General features: G+C 39.2%; 1 protein-coding gene across 2 annotated transcripts in view; it reads right to left on the reverse strand.

Annotated features, from left to right (window-relative positions):
- NEMF (nuclear export mediator factor) overlaps window positions 1-10,776 on the reverse strand; it is a 54,490-nt gene extending 43,714 nt beyond the window's left edge. For both annotated transcript variants that reach the window (XM_030854897.2, XM_030854895.2), the window contains exons 1-4: window positions 10,617-10,776; window positions 9,704-9,772; window positions 9,485-9,587; window positions 6,413-6,538 (exon numbers count right to left, since the gene is read on the reverse strand). In XM_030854897.2, the coding sequence (XP_030710757.1) occupies window positions 6,413-6,538; window positions 9,485-9,587; window positions 9,704-9,772; window positions 10,617-10,675 (357 nt within the window). In that variant the 5' untranslated portion in view covers window positions 10,676-10,776. The remainder of the gene's footprint in view (window positions 1-6,412; window positions 6,539-9,484; window positions 9,588-9,703; window positions 9,773-10,616) is intronic.
- Window positions 10,777-14,009: the final 3,233 nt, after the last annotated feature.

Here is a 14,009-nt window from a genome sequence, read left to right on the forward strand (position 1 = left end):
TACTATAAAATAAAAAAATTATTTAAATTTTTAAATGATAATAAAGACTTTTATTCTGTGGAAAGAAATTTTACATCATTAAGTGCTAAGTTTAAATTGAAAAAGGAAAAAAAGAAAAAAAAGGAAAGGCCTATGTCTGATATATAACTTAAACTTCACATTGAGTTAAACCTAAGGCAGCCTGCAATTAGTTACATTCTAGAGATTTCTCCCCCCACCAATGAAAAAAACCTTCTCTTGTTTTTTAATTGGGGTGGGCGGGAGTGGGGGAAAGGGATCATAAATAGGACACCAAACATAACAGTGGTTACTTTGGGATGAGGAACTGGTTAGGCCAGGGGTGATAAGACCTTCAATTTTAATTCTACAAACTTTTCTATATACTGAGAATGTATTTGTGTACTACTTGTATAAACATTTTTAATTTAAATGGTAGTCTAGATAATTCTAACTATTGTCCTACTGAGAAAAAGAAAAACTGGACAAGATACAAAGCAAGTCTCTTACGAAACAAAAAATGCAAACAGGCAGTAAACATTTATAGGATCAAAATCTAGGAGAGGAAAACTCAGAAAGGTGAGCTCCACACTTAGAGCTCCTTCTTCCCTAGGATCATTTATCTAACAGTTAAGAATCAGCTGACAGGCTGAGAAGCTGAGCGTGAATTTTGATAGGCTCACTGGACAACTAAGGAGAATAAAAATTTGAGTTCAGGGTCCAAGTGAAAGGGGTAGGGGCTAAGGGGATTTATCCCTGATAAGTTCAGCTATGAATACTGACCCCAAAAGGCTGCATCCCAGGAGGAGTGAACCGGAAATTTTCCAGCTTTCCCACACCCAGCTCCTAATCAATTCAATTCTTGATTGGAGTAACGTAATATGGGATTACTTGTGTCCTTAGCAACCTGTCTAAAGCAAATATCCTCTCTAAAGGAAGATAACATCATTCCAGGTCTCACGATTTATCTATTACTTTTCCTACTCAATGCCTGGCACACAATAAAGTAACCAGGCATGGGAGGAGACAAGACAATGTAATTATAGTTAAAAGAATAACAGACTATAAAACAGACATCAGAGGAATCAGATAATAGAGCAATTACAAATGATTCCAAATGATTCTTGTCTGATAGCAATAAAATTAGTGGAAGATAGATCAAAAGAAAATATGACTGAATTTTCCCATACTGATGAAAAACACCAACTCACAGATTCTAGAAGCACTGTGAACCCCAGAAGGTAATTACAAAGGAAAATCAACTAGACATATAGCAAACTACTGAAAATCAAAGACAAAGAGAAAAAAATTTAAAGCACCCAGATAAAAAGGAGAGATTACCTTCAAAGGAGCAACAGTATGACTGACACTGGTTTCAACAGAAACAGTGGTCACCAGAAAACAATATACTATTTTTATAACTGCCAAAAAGTTATTCAACTAATTAATGAGAGAACTAGATGACAAAACTGGTTCTAAGAGAAATGAAGTAAGTAGACTACTTAGAGTGGGTGAGAAAAGAATGATTGTGTAAGATTGCCAATTTAGGGCAATAAAACTGCAACCTCTGGGGCTATCTTTTCTCTGGACAGAGATAATTTGAATCTCTACTAGATGAAATTAATTTTCATTGCTATCAGGCAAGAATTATTTGCATTGCTATCAGTTTTCTATAAGTTAAAGTCCACCCTTAACGAGTTGTAAAAGAGCCTAATCAAGAGTAAATAGCAGGGTCTTCCCTGGTGGCGCAGTGGTTAAGAATCCGCCTGCCAATTCAGGGAACATGGATTCGATCCCTGGTCCGGGAAGATTCAACATGCCGTGGAGCAACTAAGCCTGTGAGCCACAACTACTGAGCCCGCGTGCTGCAACTACTGAAGCCCTCACGCCTAGAGCCCACGCTCCGCAACAAGAGAAGCCATCACAATGAGAAGCCCGCCCACCGCAAGGAACAGCAGTCCCCACTTGCCGCAACTAGAGAAAAAAAAAACAAAAAACCACATCCCTAGAATCCCCAGGAGTGTCGGCTAGACAACGCTAGACAACACCTGGCAGGATACTAAATTGACATTTTGTCCTTTTTGTCTCTTTTCAAATTTTGGATAATTTTTAACAGTCTCCTCTCATGATTACAACATCTCAAATTATTTTTGATTACACATATACACAGAAAAAGCTACTTTGTTTCTTGGACTGATTTATTTACACAAGTGCTGCAAGAAATGTTAATTAACATATGTATAAATTATAGACAGCACATCTAGAGCCACATGGTATCAAGCAGTTACTGAAGCCTTCATAATCACTGCTGCCTGAAGAATTCATAAGATATTTGGAATTATATCTTCAATAGCCTCTATTATTCCAGAGACTTAAAAATTATTATTTGCTTCTAACTCAAAGCTATGGAAACCAAAAAAAGAAAAGAAAAAATCACTACTGGTTTTGTCTGTGGTGCACCTATAAATGTGAGTAAATTCTTCTCTACGAGAAGTCACGCAAATCTACAAATGACCTTCCTTACTTCCTGCAGGCTAGGATCCTATATGCCACAGATAAGGTATAAGACTAGGTTCTCAGGAGGGCTTCGTGGATACTGGCTTTACATATGAAGTATAACCTTTTTTCCTTAATGGTGAGCTTTTCACACCTAACTGAATGAGATTTATTCTCAAATGTGACACTCTAGGTTTGACCTTGGCTACACAATCAATTTGCCTAATTGTAACCTGGTAAAAAGGACACATTCTTATTGAACCTATGTAAATAGACACATTGTCTTGAGCAGTAAAACAATCTCAGTAAAAGGCAAGTGTTCCTAAATTCTAAGAGACCAAAGAGAGCAAACTACCATTTAAAGAATGTATCACTCCAACTAGCACTAGTATAGTTACTAAGTTACACGTCAGAAGGGCTTTATCATATAACTATCATAAAAATAATATCAACAACATTCTGAAAAAAATAACCACAATCAGATTCTCCCCAGTTTATTCAGTCCTGTGTAATCAATTCTGATTGTCCTAGATCATAGGTTAACACTCTATTTTCATGAAGGCATCTGCTTCTAGACTAAAAAGAATCTTAAAAATCCTAACTTGGCATCCCTGATACAGTCTGGCATCTGTCCAAGCAATATTAGCTCAGACAATATGAGTCTATTATTTAAGAGCAGGGATCAGCAAACTTTTCCCATAAAAGGCAAGATAATAAATATTTTAGGGTTTGTGGGCCACATATGGTTTCTGTTGCATATTCTTCTTTTTAAAGAGCTCTTTTAAAATGTATTGCAAAAACCATTCTTAAACTCACAGGCTTTACAAAAAGGGGCCACAGGCTGTAGTTTATCAACTCCTATTTAAGACTATCTGGTATGTCCTTTTCACCAAGGTTCTGAGACTGCCTTCTTTGTTAAAGACCCGATTTATAATGACAAAATTATGGAGATGGAACAAATTAGTAGTTGCCAGCGTGCAGGGATGGGAGGAAGAGGGGTGGGTGTTACTACAAAGGGGTACCACAAGCAAGGAAGATCTCTGTGGTAATGGAAGAATTCTGTATCTTGATTGCAGTGGTGGTTACTTGAATCTACAAACATGGTGAAATGCATTGAATTATATGCATACATTGTACCAATACTGATTTCTTGATTTTGTTATTGTAATATAATTATGTAACATGTAACAACTGAGGGGAACTGGGTGAAGGGTACACCAGACCTCTCTGTTCTATCTTTGCAACTTCCTGTGAATCTATAATCATTTCAAAATAAAAAAGGTTTTAAAAAGGTTATCATACAAATTTTTTTTTTAATTGACCACTACCTGAGACCACATACAAAAATCAATTCCAGGAGAGCAGCCACTGCAGCTGTAGCTGCTGCTGCCTGCAGGGGAGGGGGGGCAGAAAGATGGGTAAAGGAATTAGAGGCAAAGAGAAGTGCATCGACAATTAAAGACAAGTGCAAGGATCAGCAGGTGGTCTTGCTGTCCCGGTCCCACATCCAGGTAAATAACTAATACAAGTATGTCCACTTCTGATAGTTCACTAAAGTGCACGCTTATAATGTATGTGCCATATATCTAACAAAAACCTTAAAATGATTAAAAGCATGTGGTAAAAAACGTTGATAAGAAAGAAGAAAAAACGAACAGCTCAATATTATTTTTAAAAATTACACATTCTATTATTCGGGTCTCCCTTAATTATTTAACCAATCTCTTACTCATAGAAATTTAGCTTTGAATAATGGAGTCGCTTGGAGTCTAGCTAGAATTGAAAAATTCCACACATGAGGAACAACTAGGGACCGATTTCCACTTAAAAGCTGTGATAAGTCCAGCCCAAGTGACTCATGCAAGAAATAAATGGGAACATTTAAGAGATGACGGTCACAGAGAAATGGAGAAAAAGCAAAAAACAACAAACAACAAAAAAACAAAGACATTTAGCTTCTTTCCAAGTTTTAACTATTATAAACACTATAAAGACTATCCTTGGTATGGTCCTTCCTGAGCACTTGCCTCAAACGTTTCTTATGATAAATTGCTAGAAGTGGAATTCCTGCGTCAAAGGTTATGCACATAAACTTTAAAAATCATGTTATATACTGTCAAACAATCTTCCAAAAATAATGTTCTAATCTACCCTTGCGGGCTTCCCTGGTGGCGCAGTGGTTGAGAGTCCGCCTGCCGATGCAGGGGACACGGGTTCGTGCCCCGGTCCGGGAAGATCTCACATGCCGCGGAGCGGCTGGGCCCGTGAGCCATGGCCGCTGAGGCTGCGCGTCCGCAGTGTGTGCTCCGCAACGGGAGAGGCCACAACAGTGAGAGGTCCGCGTACCGCAAAAAAGAAAAAGTAATAATCTACCCTTGCTCCCGTACATCCTTTTTCAAATTCTCGCCATTTTTTTTTTTTTTTTTTTTTGGCCACGCTGCACAGCTTGCAGTATCTCGGTTCCCTGACCGAGGACTGAACCCAGGTCACGGCAGTGAAAGCCCAGAATCCTAACCACTAGGTCACCAGGAAACTCCCTGTACATTCTTTTTTGTCTTTTCTTTTCTTTTTTTTTGTGTTACGCGGGCCTCTCACTGCTGTGGCCTCTCCCTTTGCGGAACACAGGCTCCGGACGCGCAGGCTCAGCGGCCATGGCTCACGGGCCCAGCCGCTCTGCGGCATGTGGGATCTTCCCGGACCGGGGCATGAACCTGTGTCCCCTGCATTGGCAGGCGGACTCTCAACCACTGCGCCCCAGGGAAGCCCTCCCTGTACATTCTTGATAATACTGGTTATTGTCAAACTTTCCAATCATTTATATATTGACAGAGAAAGAAAAAAAGGGGAGGAAAAAAACTATCATTTTTATCTTTCAGTAATCTGTTAATTTATAGAGTATTCATGCTTTCATAAGCCATTTGTATTATTTTTTGAATTGTGTAATCAAGCACTTTACCCATTTTTCCACTTGAATGGTTTGTGAAAACTACGTATTAGGATTATGAGCATTTTATTTACCACACAAGTTAAAATATTTTTCCCCAGTTTTTCACTTTTGATATATGTATCAACAGTTCATGGTGTTTTCTGCCTTACACAGTTAAATTGCCTTACACAGCTTTAAAATTAAGCAGTCATATCTATCAATATTTGTTTTCACTGTTAGGCTTAAAAGTCTTTTTCATCCCAAATTCATATATCTTAATCCATATTTTCACCTAGTACTTCTATGGTTTCACTCTTTATATTTAAATTTTTGATGCAAATGGAATTTATTTTGCTGTAGGTAGCTCATGAAACATTTCCAAGATAGAACAGGTAACTAAATGGAAGGATGAAGAGGCAAGAAGCAAGAATGGTGAGGCCATCAGTAGTCTTCCTCTTACGACTGATGACACTGAAAACATGGCAATGTCCCTGAGTCTCAACTGCGGTCTTATTTATGACAAAACTATTTGACAATTTGCTGGTTGTACCACTCTAGTCCTGAAATATAAAGTAGTAGATAATTTCTTCAGTTCTCGGATCTTCGTCTCCTACATTCAAATGCTATTTTATTATAGTTTTTGTTTTTGTTTTTTTTCTGGCCATGCCACATGGCATACAGGATCTTAGTTCCCAGACCAGGGATTAAACCTGCACCCCCTGCAGTGGAAGCACAGAGTCTTAACCACTGGACCACCAGGGAAGTCCCTCAAATGCTATTTTAAATGGCTACAGTCTGCCTAAATTCTGGCCTCCAGATAAAAAGGAAGATTAATGGAAAATTACATTTTACTCGTGTTGCACTTTATTATCCTAGTGTATCAATGGCCTTTGAGAAGAAAAAAATGTTCCCTGCCCATGTCTGACAGCACTATTACATGAATAATTAACAATATAATAATTCTCCTCACCCCATCCCCCAAATTTAACTTACCCTGTCATACAGCTCAATGATTAAGTGATAAGCAGCTTCGTCACTTCCAAATTGAAAATCCACAATTCTATCCACACCAAGCTGTTTTGCACTGACTAATCTCCGACTCTTCAAATGTTTTCGGCACTAGCAAGAAAGAGAAGAAAAAAGGCATTTATATAGTAAAAGTGAATTCCTAATCATTCAGTATTGGTTTATAATTAAGTTTCTTCTTTTCATTTCCATCAAGAATAACATCTTAAGACTAACAGATAAAACAGTATAGTCAAAATTAAAACTTACAGAGTCATTATCAGAGGAAACACATTTTATTTCAGACAACTCTGACTGCTAACTCTGAAACAGTATTTTATATCCAATTTTTAAGTAGACAGTAAGAGACCTATAGCGAAGTTTATGTTGTTGCTTTATACCACTGCTAAATAAATCCGTTCTTATTCTGAGGACCTCACACAAAGCTGTAACTTTTTTTTAAGCCTCTTTCTACTGAAATTTTTTAAGTATCCCAAATTTCCTTCTGTGTGTTTGTGTTCAAGATTAACTAGTGGTTTCCACTAATTTTTCACTTCAAATACAGGAGCTCAATGGAATTCTATAAATTAGTCCTCCAACTTACAACCAATTGCCCTCTATTCCCACAAACTTTATTAATAAAACCCAAACAGAATTTTTCTCGTACTATCTCCAGGCTTTTGAACAACCTAGCTCAAATCCAAATGTAGTAACTCCTATCCTTTATCAAATCCCATTCTTCTTATCCCTAGTCATAATGTTCTTGTTCTTATAAACAATTAAAATAAAATTAACATGTTAAACCCAAAGACAATTTACTTGGTAAATACCTACTGTTTTATATTACATGTACAAATATTTAAGTATGACATGGACCAAAAACAAGACTACTCTGTAGCTCCTAAAAAAAATTTTTACAATTGTTTCTAAATTTGAATTTGAAAGATCCCTTAGTCAAGACCAGAAAGAAAGAATGCTTTCTTTTCTTCAAGCCTCAAATCCAAAACAAATTTTACACAGAATTTAAACTAAAACCATCTTAAAAAAAAGGAGAAGAAGAATATACAGGGTCATTCTTCAAGTTAATGCCAATTTTTTCATAACTAAGAAGAGTTCTTCTCCAGATCTACAGTTCAAATTGACTAAAATTCTCATTTTATATATTCAGGCAGAATTATATACTCACATATATTCAGGCAGATGTAAGACTTTTCAACCTTCATAGAATAATCTCTCCCTCCTAAATTCAATATTTCTCATTTAAAAGTGGCCTATATTAATTTTGATTTAAACAGTGACCTACATTCAGGGCTGTCTTTAAATCTCCAGGTGAAAATCATAATCAATTCCCCCAGTAATAGTTTGAGAAAAATAAAGTTAAAATGAAGATAAAAGGCATCCTTGAATGGAACAGAAGTCCACACCATAGAATGGTGAAAAAGGGAAAATTATCATGAGTATAGATGGACATATAATACATATGTAAAACTTGTTTTTTCTTTATTTCCCTACTAGCAGCTTGGTGAAAACAAGCTTCTGTCAGTGCCACAAAGCTACAGCTGGCATCCCCAAATGTGAGAATTAGGAACAATCACTGTGATTTACCACATACTAAATGTGACCCTGCCTGTGACATACAACAGTAGCAGCTCTTTTAGTTATTTATAAAGTACTTAACGTTGTCTGCTCCACTGAAGAGAATTTTTATACACATTTAGATTTACATGCACACATAACTCATTAAATTCTAAGTTTTTTTTTTTTGAGTGTCTGACCTCCTATTGATGTAGCCTCGTTTGGGGATGTTTATACAGTCCCAGTATCATATATCTTATTATCTGTTATATCATATGTAAAACTGAAACAATATTAGTTCTTCATATCCAAGTTATTAAACAACTTAAATGAAGTATGCATTATTCTTTGAAAAGTACTATACAAATATAAAGTGTCATTATTATTAAGGACAATCCCCAAAATAGAACCATTTGGGGTTACTATTAAGTAAATTAAACTTTTAAGAATTTGATAATTTTGTGACAGGCCTTGTGATTTGGGAAACACTTACCTAACGTGTAATCCAAAACAGATTCTAAGTTGCTGGGGATAAGGATCTTCTCTGTAAAGCCTCTAATGAAATAACACAATGCCAAAACAAATAAATTTCTGAAGGAAAGTGAGGAGGAGAGGAAGAAGGAAATTAATACATATGGAGCCCTATTATGTGTCAGGCATTGTGTTAGGTGCTTTACATGTAACTTCAATTAATCCTCACCAATAACCCCATGAGGGAGGCATTATCTACATTTCACATTTAAAGAAACAAGTTCCAAGAGATTAAGTAAAATTTCCAGGTTATAAAATTATTCAGCAGCAAAACCATTAATTCAAAGTTAGGTATATCTGACTCTAATGTCTTTCCTCTGCATCATGAGCTTTTCAGTATATCTCTTGTGTCAATAAGCGAAAGGGTAATACATCCACAAATGTGGGATCTCAGTTTTAATAGTAAAAACAAAAAGAAAAGTGAAAAGTAAAAAGATATGGTTGGTAGCATACTAATGTCACTGAGTATTCCAACAAGATACAGATTGGTAGCTGAAAAGTGAGCTGTGGAAGACAAGGCTAGGGAAGGAGGGAGGAGGGCAGATTACAGAAAGCCAAGAATGCTGGGGTATAGGATATGGATTCAGCAATTAGAGAATCATAAAAGGTGGGAAAACTAATGAAAATGATGCTTTAGAAAAACCAATGTCGGTCTAACACAGAATTGTTTTGATAGTGAGAAGAGTATTAGAGTTAAATGGCTATAATGTCCAGCATTATAAAAGCTTGAGTAAGAACGGTAACTGTGGGAACATAAAGATGTGGTGCACAAAGTGGCATGAAGGGTAAAAGGGAGAAGTTAAACATCTCCTTTATTCAACCAGTATCTATCAACTACTCTATTTTATCTCTATTTTATTTATAACAGTGAAGAAAAACCCATTTATAATTTCAATTGTTAGTGACCAATCTCAGGGCCGTAAAATTTAGCTTCAAGTATAACTTAAAACTTACCTTCATGGCAAAACTAGACGGCATCATATTCTTAGGCCATTCAAATTCTGTCGTGTGAATTCGTATGCCAGATTCAAGTAAAAGTGTAGCTTTAACGTCTGGTCTGTAAAAGAAAAAAGTCAAAAAATTTTTAGGGGAGCATTAACTCAGGTTAAAAAAAACAAACAAGCTCATACTTAATTATGCAAAAGATAAAACAAGCCTATAAAATGCTCTTACTTTTGAAGACGAATAAGATACGTCTTATTATCCACATCGTAAACATTGTTTACTCTCATTCCTAGCAAGCTGCAAAGAGAAAGGAAACATGTAACAAATCATACTACCATTTGAAACATAAAACTTCACACAATTTAAAGCTGTAGGCGAAAGCAGAGATGGCGAAAGGGGGGATCTTTGACTCTAAAGATACGGAGTCAACCAGTGTGCAGTCTGAAGGCATCAGACATTGAGCCCAAACCCTGAGTGTAACTATTTAAGAACCAAAGTGGTCTATCAGCTCTAGAACACTATACTGTGCCTTGAGTCTTTTAAGTGATCCAATATATATTTTAGGAAATACAATAAAATCTAACCCACTTAATTATAAAAGAAAATATGTAAACGAGGCCCTGAGAAATATGACAAAGCTCACACAGCTGAATAATAGAAAGCAGATTAGAATGCAGACCTCAGGCCAAATCTGTTACCTCCGGCTAAAAAGGCGATGCTGCCCTTCTCTGCGGTGAGGAGGAGCGTCTAACAAACCAAGCCTCTGGTCTCGAAACCTCTGAAGCAAATGACTACACGCGTCCTCCACCTGGCGTCTCGTCTTTTACTAAACGTTTGCTGCCAGACCCGGGCGACTCAGGCCGACAGGCCGAGAGCCCCGCCAAAGCCGTACGCAAGACCTGGCGAGACTAGCAGCCCACGAGAGCGGGGAGTGGGGCACGCGACCGCCGGGGTCCCCCCGGTATCCTGAGAGCCACGGAAAGATGTTACGCGCTCGCCCACTCAGGCCTAGCCAGGTCCACAGAAGAACAGGACCGGGGGGACCCCGGGGAAACATAAGGCCGTTCTTGTTTCCACGGTGGAGCCATGGCCTCTGCCTCCTGCACCACCCGCACGAGCCTGGTCACCCGTCATACAGTACCGGGCATTCAGCTCCGCGAGTACCGCGCGGAGGTCAACGGTGCTAAAACGGGTTTTCATGGCGAGGCTTGAGGGTCTCTACCGCAGTTTCCTCCACCGCCGGCCTGACTCAACGCTGCTACTCTTATGCGCAGGCGCACTTGGCGGATCTACGGCCGCGCAGAAGACCCAATATTCCTTGAAGCGAACTGCTTTTCGTCACTGTTGTGCAGCGTTCGGCTGTCAAGTCCGTCGTCAGCTCCCTTTTCGTTGTACCAAAACAATTCGAAATAGATCCAAACTATTTTCTTGAAACTTCATTCCTTCCTGGAAAGCTTATGGACTAGGCCGGTTACTTTGCTCCCTTGCGTTTCGGGACTCAAGCCAGCCTCCACAGTGACCCCTGCGGGTCAAGACAATTTACAAGAAGCGCACTAGGAGGATTTCCCCAGGTGGGAGTCTGCGTACAGGAGCGACGACCCCTTTCCCTGACGTGCACAGTGTTGAAATTTAACGAAGTGGACTATTTCATACACCCTACAGTTACCCTCAATGATCAAAGCAAATGAACCCTCAAAAAGGAGTTCCTATTCTGATGTCTTGCTCTCCGAAGAGCATTTTGTGTTGTATTGTGGGATTCTCATCCAATCTAGGTACTGGGATCCCCTGGGCTCAGCATAGTACCTGGCATACAATAGGGGCTCCATTAATGCTTGGCAACCTGAATATTCAATTGTTTCGCTAGGTAATGGTGAAGTAAGATTAAAAATAAAAATAAGACAATATTGCCCCGCCAAAGGAATTCACGATGCAGTGGGAAATCAGTCGTGCAAGAATGTAAACATGGTACTTTTTGTTGTGATATATACGTGGGAAGAAAGCCTATTTTAAGATAAGAACTCAAAAGAGACGGGGTCTCGCTATGTTGCCCAGGCTGGAGTGCAGTGGCTATTCACAGGCGCGATCCCACTACTGATCAGCACGGGAGTTTTGACCTGCTCCGTTTCCGACCTGGGCCGGTTCACCCCTCCTTAGGCAACCTGGTGGTCCCCCACTCCCGGGAGGTCACCATATTGATGCCGAACTTAGTGCGGACACCCGATCGGCATAGCGCACTACAGCCCAGAACTCCTGGACTCAAGCGATCCTCCTGCCTCAGCCTCCCGAGTAGCTGGGACTACAGGCGCGCGCCACCGCGCCCGGCAAGGAATGTGGACGTAGGAGGATTCTAGAGCCTATGGGCTACAAGTAGTGGCAAGCAGAATTCCCACCAGCAGATGGCGACTCTAAGTAAAAAGAGCTCGGTTGACATTTCAGAAGAAACAGAATTGTAGACGCTAAGGGGACTACTGTAGCAGGTACAGCGCAGAATTAATGCGACATGTGGCACAGAAAATCATGCAGAATAGCTCAAAATATGGAATAAACCATTTGGAGGGTTTAGGGAAGACTGATAACCAAGTCGACTGTAGTGCAAACAGTAAAAGCGAGAGGTTTAACTGTACATAAACAATGCTAAGGTTCTTATGTTGGCTCTGAAGGCATTACCCAAATAATGCCTAAATATTTTGCATAAAAGCAACCCATGTATAAACTCCATACTGAAACGGACAACACTCAGATGCTTCTTTATAAACAAAAACTGAAATACTTCATATCAAAACTCCCACTTTAGGGCCCTAAACCCATGAGATAGGAGCAGGATACTAATTTAAGGTATACTTGAGACAGTCAGCCACTTGACTAACCCATACATTGCTTCTGCTCTGTCAAGGAAAATGAGCACCATAAGTAAAATGCAAGAAAATACATAAGGGGGAGAAGGAGATGAAGATAAGTGTAAAAATGATAAAGAAACTGTATCATTTACTATTGAATTCTATCATTTCTGGGTTTTGGAATAATTTCTCTACTTTGAAAAAATTCTGAACCAGGGATACTTAAGGACTTGTGGGAAAAATAAGAGGCAACAGGAAATGGGAAAATCATCTTCCAATTTTCAAAGAGAGGAAAAAGGTGAATATCTGAAATCCAAACAGGTGCCATTGGCATTTGTCCCAACCAAAAAGTTAGAGGTAATTATTAATGGATGCCTTATGGGCATCTAGGGCTGTGATTCTCAAGTCTTAGTGTGATTCACTGATTACTATGGAGATAATCAAAGCAAATTCCTGGACACCACACCAGGAGATTTTGAATCATTCCTTAACTTTGGCTCAAGGTATCTGCATTTGTAAGTGCCAAGATGAAAGGGACCTGGAGCGCATACTTGGAAGTTTACTGATCTCTAGAAGATGAAGAGGTCAATGATGAAGGGTCAATCATTAGGAACCAATATAATTTCATTCAGAATAAGATATAATTTATTAATTTTACTTTCCACTCGTAGAAATATTCGATGCGTAGCATCGGGGGGGAAATCTCCCCTTCTATCCATTTTGAGTTCTTGTGGCTGGACTAATAATAAAATTGACGCTAGACAAATTAACAGGGGGAAAACCCCCCCAAATTTTAATTAATGCACATGGAGGTCTCTTAGAAATGGGATCTAAGAAGTGGCCAAAGCAGGCAGCTTTTATACTTTTTAGACAAATAAATTTGTAAGGAATTGACAGGACAAGGAAACTTAGGTTTTGGGCGCTAATTAGTGAAGAATCTAAACAGAATATGGGAAGTAACAAGGTTCATTTATACAGACTTCTCAGCCTCAATTACCTATCTCTGGTGATAAAGGTATCCTTCTACTTTCAGATGCAGGGAATGTACCTTTCACATGAGAGATTATTTCCTGCTTTCAGGGAAAAGGAGGGTGAGAGTCTCTCTCTTGTGTTGGCCATTTCTTAAGTAACTGTAATTCAAAATAATCAATATGCCTTTGGGGCACATTTTGGGGCGGCCTACCCTGGCCCAGAGGACACTCCTTTCCCCACAACGGTGAGAAATAAATCTGTGAGGGGATCCTCAGCACCCTTGAAGAGCTCTGTGACCACGTTTCTCTGCAGGCCAGAACTTACAGTGGGAACTGCTGCCACTGAATTGGGAAGCCTGAATGCAAGGAGAGTAATTGGAGCCTGAGGGGCAGAGTCCAATGGCAGCACCCCATGTCCAGAGGCAAGCTGGGTGTGATTATCATAGTGGCCAGCAGAGTCAAAGCAGCAATCAGGGTAGTCTGACTCATGGAGACCGATAGCGCTGTCTATTTGATCACGGTGTTCCTAGAAATGAAATGTGCGGGCAGCTTACTAAATTCTTACTTGGTCTGTATAAGCAAAAGAGTAGTAGCTCAAGTGAACAAAAATGATAAAAACAGAGTCATAGTCCTTCCCTCAGTTCCCAGACTTGAGCCAGTTTACAGAACCAGGACCCCTTGTATGAAAGGAAATCTGGCTCCCCTTGAGGAAGGACACTGCCAAAA

Source organism: Globicephala melas, chromosome 2 (genome assembly GCF_963455315.2).
Source record: "Globicephala melas chromosome 2, mGloMel1.2, whole genome shotgun sequence".
NCBI lineage: Eukaryota > Metazoa > Chordata > Mammalia > Artiodactyla > Delphinidae > Globicephala > Globicephala melas.